The sequence below is a fragment of the Vespa crabro genome, chromosome 4 (assembly GCF_910589235.1).
Source record: "Vespa crabro chromosome 4, iyVesCrab1.2, whole genome shotgun sequence".
Lineage (NCBI taxonomy): Eukaryota > Metazoa > Arthropoda > Insecta > Hymenoptera > Vespidae > Vespa > Vespa crabro.
Genome location: NC_060958.1, coordinates 955410 through 979418, shown reverse-complemented (window position 1 = coordinate 979418; position 24009 = coordinate 955410). Strand labels below are relative to the sequence as shown.

The 24009-nt window shown below is 27.8% G+C and overlaps 5 protein-coding genes across 24 annotated transcripts in view; 1 reads left to right on the top strand and 4 right to left on the bottom strand.

Moving 5' to 3' along the window:
• Window positions 1-45: 45 nt before the first annotated feature.
• LOC124423759 (E3 SUMO-protein ligase PIAS1) lies at window positions 46-4691 on the bottom strand. 6 transcript variants are annotated; one of them, XM_046961897.1, is made up of 10 exons: window positions 4534-4691; window positions 3937-4029; window positions 2890-3056; window positions 2381-2479; window positions 2158-2302; window positions 1799-2083; window positions 1607-1708; window positions 1180-1420; window positions 676-1092; window positions 52-600 (listed from the first exon to the last, which is right to left on the bottom strand). In XM_046961897.1, exons 2-10 carry the CDS (start codon window positions 3958-3960, stop codon window positions 386-388), a joined length of 1695 nt encoding a protein of 564 aa, XP_046817853.1. In that variant the 5' UTR covers window positions 3961-4029; window positions 4534-4691; the 3' UTR covers window positions 52-385. The 6 variants fall into 6 exon arrangements, with proteins under 6 accessions (XP_046817852.1, XP_046817853.1, XP_046817854.1 ...); XM_046961896.1 differs by lacking the exon at window positions 4534-4691 and having other exon boundaries at window positions 46-600; window positions 1805-2083; window positions 3937-4316; XM_046961898.1 differs by lacking the exons at window positions 3937-4029; window positions 4534-4691 and adding an exon at window positions 3692-3906.
• Window positions 4692-5446: 755 nt separating this feature from the next.
• Window positions 5447-11809, bottom strand: LOC124423576 (kelch-like protein diablo). 4 transcript variants are annotated; one of them, XM_046961453.1, is made up of 7 exons: window positions 11572-11809; window positions 11211-11321; window positions 10632-11012; window positions 10230-10545; window positions 9413-10110; window positions 8876-9218; window positions 5447-8773 (listed from the first exon to the last, which is right to left on the bottom strand). In XM_046961453.1, exons 3-7 carry the CDS (start codon window positions 10946-10948, stop codon window positions 8582-8584), a joined length of 1866 nt encoding a protein of 621 aa, XP_046817409.1. In that variant the 5' UTR covers window positions 10949-11012; window positions 11211-11321; window positions 11572-11809; the 3' UTR covers window positions 5447-8581. The 4 variants fall into 4 exon arrangements, with proteins under 4 accessions (XP_046817409.1, XP_046817410.1, XP_046817408.1 ...); XM_046961454.1 differs by having other exon boundaries at window positions 11211-11246; XM_046961452.1 differs by lacking the exon at window positions 11211-11321.
• Window positions 11810-12047: 238 nt separating this feature from the next.
• Window positions 12048-13974, top strand: LOC124423652. 3 transcript variants are annotated; one of them, XM_046961629.1, is made up of 5 exons: window positions 12048-12279; window positions 12672-12862; window positions 12925-13134; window positions 13216-13710; window positions 13824-13974. In XM_046961629.1, the coding sequence occupies exons 1-5, from the start codon at window positions 12154-12156 to the stop codon at window positions 13927-13929; spliced, it is 1128 nt and encodes a 375-aa protein (XP_046817585.1). In that variant the 5' UTR covers window positions 12048-12153; the 3' UTR covers window positions 13930-13974. The 3 variants fall into 3 exon arrangements, with proteins under 3 accessions (XP_046817585.1, XP_046817586.1, XP_046817587.1); XM_046961630.1 differs by having other exon boundaries at window positions 12052-12279; window positions 12967-13134; XM_046961631.1 differs by having other exon boundaries at window positions 12121-12295.
• LOC124423651 lies at window positions 13815-16688 on the bottom strand. The gene is made up of 4 exons (XM_046961628.1): window positions 15541-16688; window positions 15148-15321; window positions 14308-15036; window positions 13815-14226 (listed from the first exon to the last, which is right to left on the bottom strand). Exons 1-4 carry the CDS (start codon window positions 15727-15729, stop codon window positions 14029-14031), a joined length of 1290 nt encoding a protein of 429 aa, XP_046817584.1. The 5' UTR covers window positions 15730-16688; the 3' UTR covers window positions 13815-14028.
• A 145-nt stretch (window positions 16689-16833) lies between these two features.
• Window positions 16834-24009, bottom strand: part of LOC124423646 — a 26936-nt gene continuing 19760 nt past the window's right edge. For 5 of the 10 annotated variants that reach the window (XM_046961611.1, XM_046961610.1, XM_046961615.1 and 2 more), the window contains 2 exons: window positions 20887-21144; window positions 16834-19667 (listed from right to left, as the gene is read on the bottom strand). In XM_046961611.1, the coding sequence (XP_046817567.1) occupies window positions 18463-19667; window positions 20887-21144 (1463 nt within the window). In that variant the 3' untranslated portion in view covers window positions 16834-18462. Of the gene's footprint in view, window positions 19668-20053; window positions 20786-20873; window positions 21145-24009 lie in introns of those variants that run through there. The other 5 variants (XM_046961614.1, XM_046961616.1, XM_046961618.1 and 2 more) reach the window with 4 other exon arrangements.

Here is a 24009-nt window from a genome sequence, read left to right as displayed (position 1 = left end):
CTTTACTTATCGAAAGATAACTTTATTTTTCATACAATATACAACTTTTTTCATTATTTATAGTGAAAAATTATATTTTTTACTTTTAAGTTTTGAAATATGAAAATGATAATAAAGTTATCTAGCAATGAGTTTCTATAGTGAAATAAATTGTACATACAGAATAAAGTAAAGGAATGCTTAAATAAGTAATAATTTCTGTAATATATGTATCTGATTAATGAATATTTTTATATTTAAAATTATACTAAAAACAATGTTCTGAATTTTTTTTTTTTTTTTTTTTTTTTTTTTCCTTTCATATTATATGTGAAGTTGATAATGATCACATCACAGACCAAAGAAATTCCTCATTGAATTTCTATTGTTTTTCCTGTAAAGACAATCATTCTAGATCGATTATCATTAAATCTGGTGATTCACTTGTACTGCTTATAGAACTAGTTTGAGATTTTTTTGGAGGAGTAGAACTTCTAGTTTTTTTTTTTGTACTTTGACTTGGTATGGAATCTTCATCATCTTCATCACTGTCTGATATCAAATCAATGACAACAGTACGTTTCTTCTCCTTTAATACTGGTATAGTAGGACTGCTTTCATCTAAATAAATATATAAAAATAATATATGAAATAAGATGTATTATGCCTTTCATGTAATTTATCGTTATATTCTACCTAGTTCTACTGTGTCCACATCTATCTTACGATCTTGTAAGTTAGTCGCCACTTTTGTTTCGGTTTTATCTCTGTCTTTCTCTTTTCTTAGCACTAAATTTTCCCAAGAACCATCTTGAAGCAATTGTATTTCATTAACATCTGGTAATAATTTTTTAGAGTTTAAAACTTCTTGGAAATATCCATCAATAACAAGATTGTCATGTAGAGCAGGTTTATCGCACACTGGACAATTCCACGTTGGTTTTCGTTCATTCATTTGTAAAAATAAGGAAGCATCAAAACACTGCAAATGTGAGCATGTTGATGCACGACATGGTGTATTCATTCTCATTTTTCCTAAAGGACAAGCTAAGGATACTCTGAGTGATGTAGTAGCTATTTCACTATCTGCATCTTCATTTAGTTTTTCTTTTACTAAAGATTATAAAAAATATAAAAGTTAAAATATACAATAAAGAAAAAATATTAGTATGAAAATACGTTCATAATATATTAACTTACTTAAACCTCTGGTGTAATCAGAATGTCTAACGCCTCTATTTTTTAGCCTTGTTAATAATTCTGCACTCGAAAGTTTTCTCACAAGATACACAGCAATTGCATATCGTCTACCATAATCAGATGACCAAGAAACATGAATTTGATTTCCTACAGTAGGTGACAATTTAACTAAAGGACTAATATTTACTGGTCTTGGGGGTCTTTTTGGTTCTACACCAGGTTTATTTGTAGGTATAGGATTCTAAATAGATAAAATTAACTATTAGATCTATTAGTTATTATATATTTTAATAATATTATAGTTTATTAATAAATACTAATTATTAGTTATATATATATATATATATATACATCAATTAAATAGTTGTTATTTTGATAAATTATATTGTTTTAATAATAAAAAATATCGCATTTGGGTTTTACTTACAGGTAACTGACAAAGTTTTCCATTAACTTTTACAACAATATTTGGTGGAAAGTAATCCTCTTGTTCGCATGATGTTTCTTGTAAACAAAACCTCATCTGTACCTGTATATTATATCCCAAAATAAAATAAAAAAAATGACGTTAATATGATGTCAATAATTTATATAGGATGTCTGAAATAAAGTAATTTACCTGTACCATGTAATCCATTTTGCTTCCTGCACGACAATCTCGAGAACTAGCTATGTCAGTTGACTGTTGTGGTGTTAAATGAAACATAAATGTATTTTCTTGTACTCTTACTGATCCTTGTGGCATTAAACTAGATGGCTTCAATAATTCTGCTAATAAATCAAAAAAAGGTAATTTTTTCAATTTGACATCTGGATGAACAGGATATTGTCCTGATGGTATCTGTAATGGTACTGGTAGCACTTTAGGTGCATATGGATATGGATTGTATGTTGCATTTGTTCTCTAAAATATTAAACTCAAATGAGTTAATACAAATTATTATAAAACAATATATACTATATACAATAGTATTTTACTTGTGGTGCTACGCTTGTGTAACCTGGAGACTGATATACAGGAGTAGTCCTAGGATTTTTAGGTAAAGATGCTTGATGTGCGGGTGGAAGTTCTTTTTCAGAAGAAACTGAACTTTGTGTTTGTTGCTGTTGTCCGATAGTTTGTCTATAAGCATTTTATGTAAGTACATTACGTTAATAACATTTAAAATATTTTACCTAGAAAAACAATTAATGCATTTACCTTGTATAATAACTTCTAGAATGCATACTTTGATCAATTTGAGTATCTCCAGTTCCATCAGTTTGAACATACATTTGATGTGCTGCTAATTGATCAGCTCTATATAAATTAATAGAATTGTATATTTTCTAGTATATATACAATTATAGTATATAATAATCATAAATTAATTTATATTAAATATATATGAACGCATGTACACTATTTGTTATACTAAAATAATTAATTAAAAAATAAATTATTATTAATTTGATGTCAATAAATTTCTCTCTCATATTATGAAAGAATAAATCACTAAATTATAAAAAACTTAAACACACCATACAATGTAAGATTTGGGTTATTTGCTAGTAGTACTTTTAATTTTTACTCTAATAAAGTTTGCTTTTATATTTTAATAATATGAAAAATATATGGCAAATTAAAAAATTATTAATAATAATAATTAAATCATTAAAACAATATAAAATCAATTTTAATATTGAGATATATTATTTATGTTTACTTACTGTATTGTCTTGTATAATTCTCGTATTTTAAGCTGGACTGGATGTGATCTGAGACGTAATAATTCTAATGCTCTTGCTTGTAATTCGTTTTTTCTGCCGGATTTATTTCTACCAGCAAAACCCAAAAGCATCTGAAGCTCAGATACTCGGAAACTTAATACCATATTCTGTAATAAAAATCAAATCATGTACATGCGTTTACATCTCAAAATTTTCAAGTTAAGTAGAAGACAACATACTTGACATTGTATAATTTAATAATATAATTCCAACTAAGTTTTAAATAAATTATAAGATCACATTTATTGGAAAAAAGTAAATACTGAAAAAAAATTAATTATTTATATTATTATACAACTTTACAGTATAGAAAATTAAAAGGAACAAATATGTATAAGAAAACATTATTATTTAAAATATTATACCATAGTTTTACAATAGTATATTAATTTTTACAATACCAAATATATTTAAGGGGTTATGAGTTCTTATTCCTATCACATATGTACATATATATATATGTATATTACATTATACTTTATATATATATACACACAACACGCGACATACAAATATATGTATATATATATATATGTATATATATATATATACACACAATTGAATTTTAATAAACAAATATTATTAGAATAAAGTATTATAAAACAGTGAACATATGATCATTAAGGTCTATGATAAATCTATATATAGATTGTAATGAAACGACATTCTGGAAAGTGGAAATTTTGGGTTAGCTGTCAGTAATGAACAAAAATATATTCAATATTTAACTTCCATTACTTACAATTACCTTCCGTCAATAATAATTGATTCTACCATATTTGTACAATAATTACAATATTACGAATATAGCGCGCAACTAAAAACTAATTTTTTTATTCTACAATACTTCGTGTGAGTATACAAAATATGCAATCAAAGTAATAATTGAAACTACAAGAGGGCAACATGAGTGGCCCAGCGTTGCAGATCATTGACTTGTATTCCAATGTGTTGGAACAACTTTTCACTGTTTAATACTTTACTTACCTCTAACTCTTCTGTTTCCGCCATCTTCTCCTTATTGGCCTTATCTTCCAAAGGATACAACAACCCAGCGTTTGCTACCGCTATGGTTGAAAGCTTCAAAAAAATTGATAAAATAAACGGCATTTGAAACAAATGTTAGTTCAAAAATGATTAAGATTTCCTGTAATGGCTGCGCCCACTTCATTTATCCAACTTGAATTCATATAATAAAATAACCTTCTTCAAATGGCATAACTCTGCCATCTATATTCATTACACCAGTAGAAACTGGTAGAAATTAAATGATGATATATTTCTTACAGTAATTTATAATATTCACAAATAAGTTGAATTTGAAATTATAAGATCTTTGTATGCAAAATTTATGGAACATAAATAAATATATTAAATAAATATGAATTACTTATATATTGTATTTCTCAATTAATAAGTGTTTTTAAAAACGATATTCAGCCGAGATGTATAGGTATGATCAATGAACATTTGGAGAAAATGTTATATCAGTTTTTAAATAAATTAAGTAATCAGTGTATACTTTTATTGTTCAAGTTATTATATTCATAATAAGACATAAAAATAAGGAATAATTAATATTACCAGCTAAATATTTCACAATTTCAATAATTAATTGAAATCTAATTAATTATAAATTTTACTCGTTATTTAAACAAAAATTCCACTTTCATGAGCATCTAACATAAATATTATTACTCTCTTATGATCAATACTATCACAACTTCATAATAGAAACGTTATGTCCAAAATTGCTTAAGGCATAAACTATTAAAAATGTTCTCACCTTTTAAGATTCGTTTAGGAAAAAAGATACACTGAAAATAAACTGAAAATACTAAGAATAGCCAACAAATAAAACAAATATTTTGAAAGACAGCCTGTATATAGATAGCGTTGCTTATACTGTACACTCATTTTATTCTGCAGTTGTCTATCTATGTTTCTTTTATATTCCTAAGAAATGCGTTCTGTCACATTTTTTTTTCTTCTTTTTTTTTTTTTTTTTTTTTTTTTTTGATAGCATCCCTCGCATTCTCATCGGAATAATTTATATTTCTACGTTATTTTGTCATTAGAATTTTCATATTTATTATAATTCTTTAATATTATTGATTGTAATAGTTATACATACATATAATTTTATTATATAATGTATATAACTATGTTGTGTAAATAAAAATTATTAAAATTTATTTTCTTTGTATATGAAATGTAAGATACATATATTTAAAAAAATATAATGGAGAAAGATTTAAAAACAATGTATTAGAACGTTATGTATAATATATATATATATTAAATATTAAGAATGTTAATATTATACACATAAAAAACAGTGCCTTAGTAATAATAATTTTTTAATTGCATTATTTATATTCATGAAATATTATTTTAATTATAAAATAAAATAAATAATTTTATTTTTATAATTTTATATAATAATAGGAGAGGATAGGATATTAACGATTAAAATGATTATAATAAAAAATTGATATTTCCGTAACATTCTCACATTCTCATATTTATTCATGAAACCATCTTTCAGTAAATGTAAACTCTATATTTTTCTATAAACAAATTGATGCATGTAATTATTGATAAATGTTCTAATGGAAATATGTGTGTGTTTTATGTATGTTGATATTTTTTAAATCTTAAACCTAGGCCAGTCTTGCTTAGTGAACATTATTTTGCAAATTGTATGTAAGATATAACTTTTAATATATATTTCTGACATGATTAAAGAAATAAATGCTTGTAATAAAATTATTTTACAAAAATTAGAAGAATTAATGAATGGATATAAGTTAACATGAAACATTATATTGATTTATAATTATATTCATCTCTCCTTCAAATAAAATTATACTATACTAGATATATCTTTGCAGATTATCATACAATATATCTATTTATCAATTTATAATTTGGAGAAACACAGCATTTTGTGGTATATATAGCTATAATTTTATTATTTTATAGTAATTTGTACCATTTGAAATATATAAATCTGTTAACAGAATTGTATTGGTGTGTTCTCGATCAGGCACGATAGCAAACAATGCACGTGCGAATACAACTTACATTCTATATAATGAATTCTTTTGATTTACAAACTAATTAAAAAATATGCTATGACTGGCAGTTTTTCACGTGTTCATAGAGAATGTTATATAAAAAAAAAAAAAAATTAATGGAGAATAATATAATAATATATATATCAATAGGTTTATCAGAAATGCTACATTATATTATTTCAATATTTTTATATTAGACATGCATCCTGCTTTCCACAACAATCTCATATATGTAACAGAATCAGAGAAAATTTTGATATCTTTATACGATTATTTATTTAATTATTTATTTATATAATAGTCGAATTCTTTTTATAAATTTTTTACTCAAATAAATAAAGTAACAATTAACGTTTGTCATGATTAGTAAAATATTGCTTATATTCAGCCAAATTTGCTGTTTCTTATTAGATTATTATCACATAAGTTACAATATGAAATTGTTTCTTAATGATCCCTATCACCATTTTGTACATTAATAGTACTTTTATATGCATTTAGAATAAAAGAATTTATCATAGTGCCTTTTCTGTATTTTCTGAATGTTATGAAAATTGATAAAAGAATTCCATCAATACAGCTATGTAAATATTCACTTTTGAAAACTGTGTTGCTCTATGAGCATATATTTTGGTGTCTTTGTTATTATATACATTTGAAATTCATACAACGATCTTACGAAGTATTGTGTGATACATTATCTATCTAAAATAAAACAAGAATGTTTTTTAAAGAAAATGTACTGTCTGATAATATTCATCTAATAAAACTCATGGCTTGATGATTGATCCATTTGCATTTTGTAACCTTACAAACATAAAAGGTGTTAAGCACACTCTAAATGTGCATTGTTTATTACAAAATGTATTGTTTTAATTCCCTTGTACATGTATCTATATATACAAAAAAAAATCATTAATAAATAAATTTACTATAACAGAAATCTAATCCATCTAAAGAAAGATAAATGATTAATTTTCTTATCTATAATTAAATGGAAGCTTTCTATAATTCAATTAAATTGTGCATGTTTTTAGCATTGCTCAGATATAACCTTCTTTATCCATAATAAAAACTTGAGTATTTTTTGTAGAACAAATTAAATGCACATCAGTAATTTAGTACTTATCTCTAAGACTGGAATCTGTATGTTTTATTACATATTCAAATACAAATAAATTTTATATGAAAACTTATAAAGTAATATTGTATTCAATCAACTAAGAAAAAGGCAGTAACTGATTGTAAATAATATAAAACTTAATATTTAAATAAAAAATATTTTTTTTTTTTTTTTACTTGATAGCTTTGATTTCTTAAATTGAAGAATCTATATTACAAATTGTGTTCAAAACTGATAGCATAAATTTAACATAAAAATAAAAAATAGTAAATCTATACAACAGTATGTATGATTGGATATTATACAAAAAATAAAAATAATAAAATATAAAGATAGTTATATATTTAGAATGATAGTTGCATGTTGCGAATAAATTTCAAGTAAACATCCAATGTTTAAGCATTTTTATCAAATTGTGATGAGTGATATAGCTATGACAAAAAATCAATTTAACAACTTGACAATTACATAAATTGATCAGTCAGTCTCATAAATACAAAAAAAAAAAAAAAAAGAAAAAGAAATATACATTTACTTTGGTAGTTTCTTAAAATAATTACTAAAAAGCAAAAAATCTATTAAATATCACTTCAAATAATCAAATTTGTTATAGTATGCACAGATTATTGGCATTAACAAATTTATCCAATATATATATATACAGTTATTGCTATTATAAAGGACTGACAATTGGTATGACAGCAACACTGAAGAAAGTCAAATACAAGAAGCAATACTGGATTATATTGCAGAGGTAAGAATCAAATATAAGTCTTCATATAAGAAATACATTGATACCAATTGATCAGAAATACAACATAATATCTCAATGTTTTTGAACGTTTTGTTTCAAAATAGATCTGTTTTAAATTTTAGAAATGTTTTTCTAAAAAATTCCGATAATCTCTGCAGAGTAAGTCCATATAATGATGTTGTATATATTGGTAATTAAATTAAAATAAGTAATAAAATAATTTTCTCTATCAGGAACCGATTTTCAATGAATCTATTACATAATTACAAATCTTGTTATATCATATGTTAATGTATTATTTGAGGCATCTTTGATTTCTATAAATTAACTCATTATTATAACAATTTAATACAATCCAGTATTATAGAATGTGATTTTTTGATACTAACATTTATGATATCAGTTTCGGTCCCTGATATAAATTATGATTCAAAATATTTATACAAAATATTTCATTAAGAAATAGACTTCATCAGCAGAAAGGCAAAATTTGTTTGTAAAATGCAAATTCTTTTTTTATATAATGCTCATTGAACGACGGTATCGTTTTCTAGAATTAGTTATAACAATAGGAACCGATATTGGAGCAGGGGGAGTTACAGGTGTAACAGGAGTTACCGGCGTAAGAGGAGTCATTGGCGTTTCAGCCATTTGGGCTGAAGAGGGTAGCCTGAGCTACCAAATATAGTTTTCAGTTTGTGGAGCTCGCATAACTCCCACACCTCCACCAAGTCGTCTATAATTCATACAACCACATAGTTTCCACTGATTTTGTTCTGGATCGTATACTTCAATTGTTTTTAGATATGCTGTACCATCGAATCCACCTACTGCATACAATTGACCATTCACTACTGCTAAACCAACCTGTTTAAAATGTAGGTCAATAAAATAAATTGAAACAATAAATGGTGTGATTTTGATTCATTAAAATGAAATGCATTTAAATTAATGTACAAATAGACTTACTCCACTTCTTCTTGAAGTCATGGCTACTATAGGGCTCCATGAATTTGTGTGAGGATTATATCTTTCTGCACTGGATAGTTCCATGCAATCATCGCGTCCTCCCACAGCATAAATTAAATTATTAAATACTGCACAGCCTAAATGTTTACGTCTAGTAGACATAGGGGATACTTGAGACCATTTATTGTGTCTAGGATCATATCTTTCTACAGTATTCAAAGGCGATTGTCCATCGGACCCGCCGATAGCATATAAATAACCACCAAGCACGGCAACAGCTACTCCTAATCTTCTTGTAGTCATTGGTGATACTTTTGACCATTTGTTTTCTTTAGGATCATACCTGAAATATATATAATATACATATATATATATATGTATATATATATTATATAAATAATGTTTTTTGTATATTTCAAATAATAATCTTTTGCTCATTTCTCAATTTAAATAAATGATTTAATGAATTATAAATAATAAATGATAGCAGTATATTTTCATTGTATAATATTGTAAATAAAATAAAAAGTTATCTACCTTTCAACATGATTAAGACATTGTACTCCATCTTGACCACCTACTGCATAAAGATAGCCGTCCAAAACAGCAACACCTACACTTGTTCTACAAGATGTTGTAGGTGCAACATCACACGACCATTGATTTGTTTGGGGATCATACCTCTCTATACTATTTAAATAACTTTGTCCATCATGTCCACCAACAGCATATAATAATTCATTTAAAACTGCTACTCCTACACCACATCTTCGTTTACTCATTGGTGCAACCATTTTCCAATCTCCAGTATTAGGATCAAATCTTTCAACACTTGCAATAGCATCACCAGAACACCAACCACCAACAGCAAATAATACTTCTCCTCTTCTTGTAGGCTTTCTAGGACGTGTTCTGGGTCCTTGCATCAATGGTCTTTCTTGTGGCAATAATAAGTAATTTTTTGCTTCATCAACTAAATCTCTACATGCATCATCCGAACGAACTAATAAATCTGATCCTACAGTGCCTACTAAAAATTTTGGACTGAGAAGTGGCAGCCGCACATGCTGTAAAACTTGTGCTAAATGCTGCCTTCTTTCTGTTACATTATATTTAACCCAATTCATTACAGCACTGAAAACTTGTTCTTCTGTTCGTACATTTAATTCATCCGATGATATAATATCAACTAATTGGCCAACAGGTAATAACAAAAATTCTTCGCTTTCCATTACCTAAATAAAAACAGAAAAAATATTATACTGTTGAAATATTTAAACAATTTGCGAAGAATTTGAAATATTTAATAAATTATCAAATATTTATCATTTTATTGAAATTCGTTAAAAATTACCTCTTGGAAATTATGTTGAGTAAATTTATCAGCAATACGTAAAAGTTCTCGACACGAATGAGTATCTGCAAAAGCTCTTATACCCAAACAATTTGATGGATCTAATTGTCGTTTTAAAAATTCACAGCATATATCTTGAATTTCTGCTAGCTGAAGAAGGCACGCTGCTGGAAGGAGAGTTTGGACATTTGCTTCTTCGACAATGATGTGCGAAGTATAGCAAAATTCAATGAGTAATTCCATTGCCAATTCGTCTATGTCACGTATTGTAACTTCAGTCTGACGAGATTCTGCTAATTCTCCAGTAAACATAGCTCTGTAATAATAATCAAACAAGTGTAACATATGTTCTATATTTTTTATTATTTATTTTTAATAATTTGAAATAAAAATTACAATTACCTGAAATATGGACTGCAAGCAGAAAGAATGACTCTATGTGCAAATATCTTCCTAGAACCAATGTTAAGAACAACGTCACATAATTCTCTATGACGACGAAGAACATTTAGTTCAGTAAGCATAGCACGGGGATGTTTTTCTGATGTATGGCTTAAACGTGCTGGAGAGGTAGCACGTTCTACAACCATGTCACCCATCCTTTGTGAGGATGGGACACTTGCCCCTGTTCTCCCTGAGGCACCCCTGGTCCCTCCAGCTAGCTGGAGGCGCAGTGGGGGTGACGCCCAGCCCCACACCGAGTCTATCTGCAACACCATTCACCGACCACCACAAGTATCGAAAGTACCTGCAGCAGCTCTGCTTCTACAGTGCTACCTTTTCCTAAAAATAAAAATTAATATTAGAAAACTAAAACTATTAAATGATCATATTTTATCACATTTTATTCATTTGATATTCAGTAACTATTTTTTGTACAAGACATATTATAATTAAGAAATAAATAATAATAAACATGTTCTAGTTTTGATACTAATCAAGTTAAATAAGAAATACTTGAAAAATGTATTATACACTTACTGAATACATTTATGATTATCAGGTAAATACAATTTTCTACAAAAAAAAAAAAATAGTTGCCAGTATCACAGCTATAACTTAAATGGTTGGAAGTCATGCAGTTGTATAGATCTGTGAAATTTTTTAGGTATACAGAACACTTTTATAAATAGAAAGGAGCAATAGGTTTATTGTTAATTGTTAACTTTAGTTATCTATATCAATTTAAAACCAATTTAATACATCATCTCTTTAAGTCTAACTTTATTGTTTTTGTGTAAATTGATTGGCAAAACTTAACAGAATAACAAACAAACAAATGTGTTTCACAAAATTAAAATTCGCAACATAAAAGTGACTGGTCAAGAGAATGTGTATTTACTTTCAGTTCGTTCTCAAGCCCACTGACATTAAAGAATTCTTCAGTTAGTCTTCGTTTATACTACTTCAGAAAAAAATTCGTCATGTAACGATTTGTTTTTTAATGAAACGTTAAGATAATGTCATAAAGAAAACGTTAAAAATTATTCTACTGCGCGTACCGCGGTATTCGACGCGGGTAAACTTTCATTTTAACAAATATCAGACGATTCGTGGATACCATTCGTATACACCATGATCGTCATGGACTGTGGATATATACATTCAATCCCATCCAGCTGTATAGATCATTGTATACACGAAAAAATTATTCCTAGATTATAATCACTGTATGGAATCTAGGGAATTTTTTTATGTATCTAATGAAGTACATTACAATTTTATTATTTTGTCTTATTAATTTTAATATTTCACTAACAATAATTAATAAACATGGATTTTTTAAATGAAATACATATATATATATAAATAGTTATAATATCTATCATAGCATAAATAATATTTGAACCATTTAAATTGTTTGACTATTATATACATATATGAACGAAGCATAATATTTATGCTATAAGAGCTGACTGGTAATATGGCTGACAATAACAAAACTATGTCTAACGAACCTGCTATAACACAACTTTCTCATCATTTACAACAGAAATTATGTCAAACACGACCACCTTATCGACAAGGGAAAAAATTGACTGCAGTTAAGGTAGCTTCGTAAACATGTATCCTTTTACTATATTATGTAAACATTTTCGCTATATAGGTTATATTAACTTTATATATTTTTTGTTACATATATATTTTTGAAAATCCTACTGCAAATGTATTAAGAAAAGTATTTCGTCAATTACTTTAGTTAATATGCAGTTTTTTTTATATGATCTTCCATATATATATATATATATATATATATATTCAAGATCATTTATATTATAAATAAAGTAATATACGTATATATACATATGTATACATGCATACATACATACATACATATATATATATATATATATATATATATGTGTGTGTGAGTGTATATACATTGTAATAATTTTTTCATTTTGCATATATTTTCTGTAATGCATCACCTCCACTTAACAGATATATACAATTAATGATGAATCACAGCATTTGATGATTTGTGATGTACCACAATTGCAATTAAGACAAGAAATAAAAAAACTTGTCTTTCCTTATGGAGCTGTAAAAAAAGTTCATGTAGTTTCTAATTATCCTTCAGAAGAATTTACAGAAGCATACCATATACATTATGAAGATATACGAAGTGCAAGGTTTATATTTAGAAAATATAATTATGTTCAATTTCAACTAATTAATCTATATTTATGTATAGCATTAACAGAACTTTCAACGTCATTTACAATATATTGTGCAGAATAGCAAAGCATTTCCTTGATGGGAAGAATTTTTATGGTGGTATTCTACATGTTTTTTATGCTCCTGAATTGGAATCTATATCAGAAACAAGAGCAAAACTTATGCAACGTTGTAAAGATGTATCTGTACGATTAAAACGTAATAAACAAGATTTTGCATATAATAGGTATGTATAAAAGAATAATCAAGGTCAACTTATTTATCATGCATTAATGTTTCATAAAAATATTTTTATCTATAATATTAGGAAATTATCTCAAGGAGAACAAACAATAACTTCACAGTCCTTGTCTGCAAACCAACTTAATCAAATTAATTATCAAGCTACTTACAATGAACCTTTTTTTAATAATGATCAACAATTAAATTATAAATCTAGTATAGCGATAGAAAAGAGAAACATTCAAAATACTAAAACTTCAATTGCAACAACTGTAGTACCAAGTCAGTCTAAAATAATAAATACTGGAAACATAAGTGATACAGAGCATTTATTACCAGAAATAAACAAATTTGATAAATGTAAAAAAAGAAAAAATTACAAAGGACGGTCTATTAGAGATAATATCAAGGTTAAAGTTATTAGACCATCAATCATAGATACTAGTAATATTCTAAAATGCGACATTAAAGATAAAAACGTATCTAATAACGCAAATAAGGAAGAAACAAATACTATTGTTGTTAAAAAAATAACTAATAATGATGCTATTAAAAAACGAATTATTTTAAAAAACTCAAGGTATTGTATTTGTTAAACATAATTTATTTTTACACGTTGACAAAGGAAAAATTTATTTACAAGTTTATATTGGTTAAAATATTAGTAATATTAAATAAATATTAACTTTTCAGTATTAAACAATTAGTGAAACCAAGTCAAGATCTTCAAAGTTCTATACAAACGGTTAAATTTCAAATACGATCGGCTTTACAAAAGTGTGAGAATTACTTGTCTTAATCAAAAAAAAATTATGATACATAAATATATTAACTGCAAATAGTACAAAAGGTTTTCATTTATAAAATTATAACTTATTTTATATTTACATATAATTATTTAAATAATAACTGTAGAATTCACATCCCACTGAATTCCTTTAAATTTTGATTTAGCATAAGATTTTTTATGGGGTGATGTATTTTCATCTTGTATTATATTACTGAAATTTTTATTCTGTAACATATGTTGAGGGGATTTAGTCAATATTGTATCTAATTGTGCATTATTACACCTATTTCTGAGAGGTGTTCGTTTCTAAAGAAAAAAGAAAATTAAATTAATATTATTACCATAAGGAATATTATTTATATTTGTATATAACATATAATTTAATACCTTCTCATTTATATTTGAATTATATGGTATGAAAGTTTTTCCATTTGTTTTTCCATTTGTTTTCTTTCTGTTCTCCAATGTATCTTGTACATTTTTATTTTCAACTTCAATTTTAAGTTGTTCAAGTATTGGTGTACTTCCTTTCATTACATCATCACCAAATATAGCTTCAATTTCTTCTTTAGATGGGCATGAAAATTTCTCTTCATCATTTTCTTGATCATTAATTTCATTAATCTCAGACTGTTCCAAACTTTCTGATAAAATTGAATCTCTCCATATTTTAATAGTATTTATTCTTGTGACATTTTCATTTTGCGAGCTTTTCTTACTACAAGTATTATCATTATTATCATCTTCATTACTAATATGATTAGTATTTTCACTTACATGCAATTCTTCTTTATCTGTACTTTTAGAAATATTTTGTAAAGATTTTATTGCTTCACATGTTTCATCCACCAAAGCTAATATTTCAGGTGTATTAGATGATGTTGTTTCACAATACAAAAATTTTTGATGATTATCTGTTTCACTAAATAGTTCTAAATTTTCTTTGGATTCTTTTAAATATTTAGTTGTTTTTTGGATAAGAATTGGAGTTCTATCAAAATCTGTAGATGGAGATCTCGGATCAAATCCTAAACTTGCATAATTCATTGATGGTAATACTTTTGCATTATTTTTCAATTTAATAGTTGGTGTTTTGCAAGATGTATAATTTTCAACCTATGTAATAACAAATTTAATATATCTTAATATATATGTTTATGAGATATTTGTAAAGATGGAAAATATTAAGAATTTATTATAACAGTGATTAGAATTTAAATAACTTACCAAAATTGGTGTTCTGGGCTGATCTATATTTGGTGATCTTGGATCCAGATATTTGTTTAATGTCAAAGGTGATATTGTTGTATCAAAATTGGTTTCTAAATATGGTTTTCTCTGCATATGTTTTGGTATTACATCAACTCCCATTCTTGTATTCTTAGATGGTGTACAATGTATCTATTAATTTTGGTTTCATTATTTTTCTTATCTGTCTATTTTTATTAATATTTATTATAAAATAAATGAAGAACATTTATATATGAAAATACAATATAATCAATTACTGATAGAAAGTATAAAATTAGTTTATATCATATTTTAAAATAAATTGAATTATACAAATTATATAAAGTTATAAAAGCATATTAAAAACATATAAATTTTATAAAATCTTACCTTTATTGGTGTTCGACATATCTCGGCAGTAATTGATCTAGGATCTATCATCAATTTTTTTTGCGTAGTTGATGGAGTAATCGTATTACATTCTTTTACAAGATTTGATTGTTCTACAGTTTCAGTCACATTTGTATTATTTTCTTCCACACTATCATGAGAAAGAAACTTACTCGTATAATTACCCATCACAGAATTATCTTCGTATTCTTCAATTAAAGTATATTCAGACAATTACAAAAATTCGAGCTTTAACGGTTTCTGTTGCTTTCCAATACCAACAGTTAATTTGCCCGGGGTTTCTTCTCTACACATAGAATGATAATGCGACAGTATAAAAGAAAAAAAAGAATGACGGTTGTGTTCTAATCTGTCATTGGTCAGACACGAAATAAAGATTCAAAATTGATTGGTTAAGATTCAAATGGAATACCAATACACGAAACTAAAAATTATATTAAAAAATTCATGTATTTGAATGAGAGAGTAGATAATCGTTTTTATGCACTAGAATTTTTATCTAGTAAAAAATAAAATTTTTTAACGCTTAATTTTATGTTTTTATTATTTATGTATCTGTACTAATGCATATAATGTATTACACATAATTAGATTTAGTACAAGAATGGTTATCAGAGAAAATAATATTTCATGCTTCAATTCTTTATGAACATTGTATTCTTATATTGAATCTACAAAAAATCTTCTATGAATAAATTTTGTACAGAGAAACAATTATTTTTTAATATTTTTAACATTATTGGATGTAGTCTTCTCGAGTATATCGATCGATCTAGTATCTATCGGAGGAAATATCTAAGTAATTATTAGGGAGCCAAGGGGCACTATGTTGGTTTTAATTTAAGAATAGTTTTGAATTAATTATAAATAATGAATAAATCTGAATTTTCATTTTTTTAAATTTACTTATATTTCTCATTAAATCTTCTCGATTATTTTGGAATAATTGTCCGAATATACTTATTACAAAATTCTAAAACTTTAACAAATCATCTTATATAACTTGTATTTTATTTTTTGATTTTCTTACAATATTTTTTTAAATATAAGTAGTTTGATTACTGTAAACAAATATGGATAGCTAGTAACCATATTACAATATTTATTCATTTTTATTCTTAGCTTTGGGAAAAGTATGGTACCCTTTTGGGTCCCTAATGTTACGATCCTGACTACTTAACGCACTCAATTTTAATAAAACAAATAGAATATTACTGCATACTTTGTTGTAAATAAATGAAAAAAATTTCAATCAGGGAAAACAAAAGTTCATAAATTTATAATTGGTCATTTATTAGTCATTTATAATTTGGCCATATGTCGACATTATTTTACTAACCTCATCATACTATCCATCCATTTTTTATTTCCATCACATTTTATGCGATTACACGTTACTATGCTCCTAAATATTTATACGTGTATTCGCAATATATAAGTCGACGAATTAGTAGCTATTATAATATGTATTATTACAAGTCGATTTAAAATTTGAGGTTAGAATAAAAATTTATATTCTTACTACTATTATTAGCAGTTTTAATATTTGGCTGATTATGAGTTTGAAGTGTGACCTGATAAATTTTATATTAAACGTGCATGATTTAATGCAATATACAGATCAAATTATTAATATTTTTTCAATAAAAGAAAGCCATTTTGCTACTTTAGATAGATGAGTTTGCACAAAAAGTATAAGATGACAATTTATCTTTGTACCATGAGATTGTATCATGGAACAAATACGAGTAGCAATGTTTAGAATACTGGTACCTTTGTACTGTATTTAATACTTTATCAAATCTTTTGGTAAATTAATATTGAAATAAGAGATTAATATAATCTCAAATTAAATTTATTATTATTTAATATTTATGTTCATTTTTATATTAAAAAGAAATACTTAATATTTTGTGATAAAGGTTGCAGTTCTTAAGAATATATAAGTTAATAATACAGGATCTAATTTAATTATAATTTAAACTTAATATATATCTTTGGTTTTCTACATATTTTGTGAAAAACATCTGTAATAATCTTAAATAAAGGATTTTTAATTTTCCATTAATATTATTAATTAAAATTGTCATCAATTTGTTGGCCAATCAGAGCGCATGTCGTCAGTAAATATGTTGAATTGTTGTCAGTATGATAATACAACAGATATAATTTATTAAGAATAGAGATTCAGATATTAACATACACAATAATGTAAATGACATTTAGATGAAAAGAACATTTCTTTGTACAAACTAACCATGTAGCATTTTAACAGTAAAATTTATATATCATATTTCTTGTAATTAATACATTCATTGCTATACTACTGTATTAGGAAATATAAAATTTGTGGAAGACTTGTTCAATAATAATAATATGCATAAATAAAGAAATGAATCAAGAAGTGATCAGTCAGCTATCACAGATAATTGTTTTTAAAGAATTGTATTCCCTATTATGTATATTATTTATTGAATCAAAACATTTTTAATAACTATTCATTTTATTTGTATATTTTATTTAATTGTATGTTTAATTACTTTCTCATATCTACTTTCATGAAACTATCCTTTAATGCTTAATATTCCTGACGACATGCATTTAATGTGATTGGCAAAATGGTAAGAACTTTAGAACATGTAAAATCACAGTTTCTATGTACTGCATATTTGTAATATGAAAATTTGTAATCTAGTAAAAACCAGCAGTTATTGAATAACATTCGATTAGCTATATACTGATAGCCAATATATCCTTTGTCTTTGACAAAATGTACCATTCATTCTGCAAGATCGCTCATCATAATGGATATAGAGCATTATCCTATCCCATGGACAATGAATTTTGAAAAATTAAAGAAATTTGGAAGGTAGCAATCTAATCTATTCCATGTCTTGGACTTTATTCTTGTTCTACGCTAATGTCAACGGTTTTGACTCTGGAAGAGTCAGTTGGAAGTAGACGAAGTCGTTCTGGTTCTGCATCAAGCATAATAATACACATAAAGCTTTTACCAGATGTTTGATCTCTTGGATAAATTGTTACAGGTGCGAACTTATCAACAGAACCATCGACATATGAGCAAAGTTTCCTGTATACTTGAGGAAAGTGCCTTTTGAGGGAAACGCCACGAAGCCTTAATTGTCTTTGAATATTCGTAAAACCAATTTCTCTTGCTCTTCTAGATGCAGTTTGACCAATATTGGTGCTAGTGGGCAATGACGTGAGAACGAGCGTTTCCGGCGAGTCCATTTCCCTAGTGATGTTACATGGTGACGTTGTCTTACCTTGCGGGGACGTTGAGAAATTGGGTTGTCTAAAAGCTGAATCTAAACGAAGTTTGGCGCACCGTGATACTAATTGCCTTTCCCATTTAACAGCACCACTTGTTGGTACTTCGCTAACAACGCAAATGGCAACATAGAGAACCAATCTGGTGTCCGGATTGTAGGATTTACAAAGCCTCATTACTTCAGCATAGAGCTCTGCACCCATTTCACCAGGTAAGAGATCTGACCATCTAATGTAAGTAGGCTCACCAAGCTCCGGAAAACCATTTCCAACAAATCTCTCTGCTGCCTCTGGACTCGAAAAGAAACATTTTACTGCGCCACGTCCATGGGAAGCGTAACCGCGTTTAGCTAAGGCGGAGACGTGCCTTAAAGTTCTTGGATCCTCTTTCGCAGATGATAATACTTCTTTGCAGAGACTACCAGCGCGAGAATGTAAACAGATTCTTCGATGTCGTTGCCAATGAGCTCTTCTACACTCTCTCGAGCAATACAAGCAGGTGCAATTATGGCAGCTCTTGTAGGATCTTCTTGCTTCGAGTAAAGTCGCAGAATTAGTGCATTTATTATTTCGACAGTGCACTATCTTGTCTGTGGCGTTCGTTGTCAGACCATTTCTCTCTTGTTGAGCGTTATCGAAGGAGACCCGTCGTCGACGTTGCTGACCGGTCGATTTCGATTGCAAGGAAACCGATGTAGTTTTCGAAGATATCAGGTCGCTCCCATCGCTCTTTCGTCTTGTCAGCTTTACCATGTCACATGAGCCACGTTGATCCTCGTACGATCCCTGTAGCTCGAGCGTGCTTCTAACGGACTCTGCGACATTTCATTAATTTTCGACATCGTCAGAGTAAGATATAATTTCGAATTTAAATGATAAAAAATAAGACGGGATAATAATAAGCTGCGGAGAAGGAAGGACACCTTATTTGTTTGTTTTCTAATATAATTCTATTGTATTTACCTAAGGATATTATCTATTCTCATCTATTTTTAGGATGCGATAGGTAATAGGAACAATTAATAATAGGAAGGAACGGCATTGTTGGTGTCCTTGTGACTCCAGCAGATTTTATTTCTACCAGGAACTGCATACCGTTGCAAACATATTATCTTTCTAACAGGTTATGGTGTAATAATTCAAATCAAAATGTTGGTCTTTACCATGCATAATAAATATTTACCGTTAATAGCTATCTCAATGTAATTCGTGCATTCATAGATATTTATTCATTCTATCAATTGAATTAACTACATTAATTGTTATGTTCATTAGGTCAATCGACGTTATCAAATTAACGATATTTCTTACGTTATCAGTGAATCAAGCTTATAATTGTACAATTATACATATACAGGTGTTTTAACGTTCAATATTTCTATACCATTTTGCTTTCCGCTCGATCGAAACACACACACACACATCTCTCATTTAAAAATACAATGTTAATCCATTTAATAAAATAATCTTTTACAGATAGAGGATACTTCGGTCCGTCGTAACTTGATGATAAACGTTTGTTCCGTTGATACTCGATTCCAGAAATCTTTTTCCATTCGATATTCATTGAAGACTTATACATTGGTTTTTATTTCGAACTTTGTAGTGATTGCCACTGCGCACTTGATATCATTAATGAGATATTTATAATGTTATTTTATTTTATTTTTTTAATTTTTTAAGGATCTCTTCTCTTTTTATTTTATCTTCGGAAGTTTAAAGTGCCCGTTTCGATCGTTCGTGCTGACTCTCTCTTAAGTTCGCATTCATGTCAATTGCGTTGGCTCCATCTTGCACCGTATTAAAGCGTTAAGCATTACTTCAGTTTGCATTATAAAGATTAATCATTCGCCGTGGAATAATCGTTTTATCATGTGTCTTTTTGATAAAGGATTTCTAAATATATTTTGATGATTATGTCAAGTGATACAACCTGCGTATGTACAGATATACATACACGGTATTAGGCTTCGATAGAAATTTTGTTGAGAAATTTGTTGTGCGTCAAAACGTAAACTTACATAGTCCTCCTACCTTGGAGGTCTTGATGTAGATCGCTGCAGCTTTTCCCGGCTTTAGCATTAGTCTGACCAATGTTTGATCGATGACGCATGGACGACGAAGTCGTAGAGCTAACTACAGGACCTGGTCCAGGACTAGGTGTACGCGACGCAGGTGGCAGACCCAGAAGGGAATCAAGGACATCCTCTAGAGTCGTCGACCCGGGGCTTGGTTTGTTTCGCGGTACAGCCGATGTCATCGTCATCTCGATCATGTCACCCTGTCCCGAATCTAATCGATTTTATTGAAAGAAAAGAAAAAAAAAATAGAAATAGGCACAAGATCACTCTCTTACAAGAAGTGAATATTTTTACTTATGGTATCTCACTTCGTATTCCTATAATGTTATTGAACTCGTTATTTAATCATCGTATATCATGAATAATATGCGAGAACATTATTGTGAGATTACCCCGTTTATCAGTTCAAGTGAGCTGTATAATGAACACCGAATATTATTATAAATTAGAAATAGAAGAACAAGAAGAAGAATACGATCAAAAGCGGCATGCGCGCGAATACGAATTTAGAAAAAACTTTCTTTATTATATATTATACTTAAGAAAACGGCCAAGTTTTTGTCACGATTTGTCCGTACGAATGAAATTTTTATACGAGATCGATTTGCACGAGCTTTATATGTAGTAAAAATAGGAATTTACATAGGGAAGTGCGCCAGTTGTGTGGCATGCTACGTATATGGATCGTTTTATGAAAAATTACAAGAAAGACAAACGGTAAAAAAGCAATTACAAATATCTGTGACTAGCTGTAACTGCCAAAGTTTCTTTTCTTTTCTTTTTTTCTTTTTTTTTTTTTCGTTTATTTTTTCCTTTTATGTAAAAACTGCAATGGCTGTTAAAGTCACGATAGGAAAATATTGAAGTTTTCAACGTATCAAAAATAAGGTTTACTGTGTGAACGTTATAAAAAAAAAAATTATCTCGTCTTACGGTTAATGAATATAGGACATCCAACCTTCTTCGTGTCATTGCGCATTCACGGCTTGGCTATTATAATGTCGTTGAAGTATTTTATCATAGATCGCGAGCTAAAGCCACCGATAGAATTATGCACATATATCATGTGACCGTGATTCCGTTTGGGAGCCACGCTGTCGTCTACTAGCCTTGACCTAGAGCTAGACCGAAGTATGATCGAATTGTAGAGAATTGTCGGACTACGATAGCTTGTCAAAAGTGGAGAGCTCGTAAAACTTTGCTTTACGTAAGCAATTTCATTTCTTAGTTTTCTTGTTGTTTTTCTCTTTCTTTTTCTTCTTACACACTTAACGTCTTTTGTATAGAACCAACGTGCTATTATATTCTACTTTATGTAAGAATAAGAAAAAATAAAAAGAAAAAAAAAAAAAGAGAGAGAAAGAGAGTAATAAAAAGAAAGAAAGAAAAAAAAAACAAACAAAAAAAGAATATAACAAACACGATCTCTGAATACCTAAAACAAAAAGCATATAGCGAAAAATGATAACAAGCCAATTATAATAACACAAAATTTGTCACTTACCGTGGCACGAATAATAATAAAACATGGACGAATAATAATAAAAATAAATGAATGAATAAATAATTTTATGGACGAATTAAAAAATTAGGAAGGCCACGGATAAAAGACTATAATAACATGGTAGGATACTGGGAGAACGATTGGATTAAAGTCGGATGAGAAAAAGGAAACAAGGGGCCTAACGCAAAGGATGAAAAGAATAATTTATTGTTAAAAAGGATAAATATACTCTCTACAGATAAATAAGAACAAAAAATATAAGTACAAGAATTATCTTTAAGAGTGACTGAAGCACCCATATACGAGAACGACTTTTTTTTTTTTATATGTATTAACGAACACAAAGAGAGTAGAGTATGATATTTATAGAGCAAAATTAATACGGCCCACGAAGTGCTTTGAACACGATATATGTACGAGCATGTACATACATTCTACGGCGAGCGATCATGGTACTGCGATCATTACTCTTTAATAAGAAGTTATACATCTTTCCGATCCTTGGGCGAGTCGTTGCCCGAGAGAGCTGATTCTGTATCGCGAATGTGCTTTTGCGAGAGCAATGATGGTAATAGCAATCCTGCTAATAGTAGTACTACTTTTTAACTACAACTGACGATAGTTGTAATAATAATAATAATAATAATAATAATAATAATAATAATAATAATAATAATAATAATAATGATAATAATAATAATAGCGATAATAAACAATAATACAATAAACAGTAATATTAATAATTAAGAATAAGAAGAAAGATAACAACACAACAACAATATAACAATAACGCCGCTGCGGCTGTAGCGTACAAATAATGAGTAATACATGTGATATATATGTACACATATTTTCTTCACGTATGTGTACATTCACGCATATATTACATGTATACATACTATGGATGTATATATATATACATATACATATATATATATATAAAATATATGCATATGCACGCATTAGATATATCAAGTATGCATGCACAAAATTTAGTTATAGTATGTATATATGTAATACTGATGCAGCGATACTTATACAGCATAAAAATATAATCAACTTTACGGTGGATGTACATAATGCACATAAGAAGCAGTTAACTACAAATACTAAATAAGGATCTTTAATGGAATTTTTTTTTTTTCTTTTTTTTTTATACGTTCGTAATACTATAGTTATAAAAGAGAACAAAATGGTAATTAATAAAGAAAAACTGGACCTTTCGTATAGCTTTATATTAATATGTTATAAAATTGATGCGACAAAGGAAGAAGACTTTTCTCCAACAAATATTGTATTACCTTGAATGAACACATGAAATCTAATTTATCAGATAAAACAGCTTTGTATCATATAAAAGAAGAATATTCGCTAAGATAGTTTGTAATATTACAAAAAAAAAAAAAAAAAGAAAAAAAAGGCGTGAAATAATAAAAAAATCCTTTGTTTTACCGGGTAAATAAATTGAGAAGCTAATTTTAATTAGAATATTTTTGCATTAGTATCCTTTAATCGCACAATTTTCGCGATCGCTCGAACGTAAATTGGAAGATTTCGTTCGTCTAAAGAGAG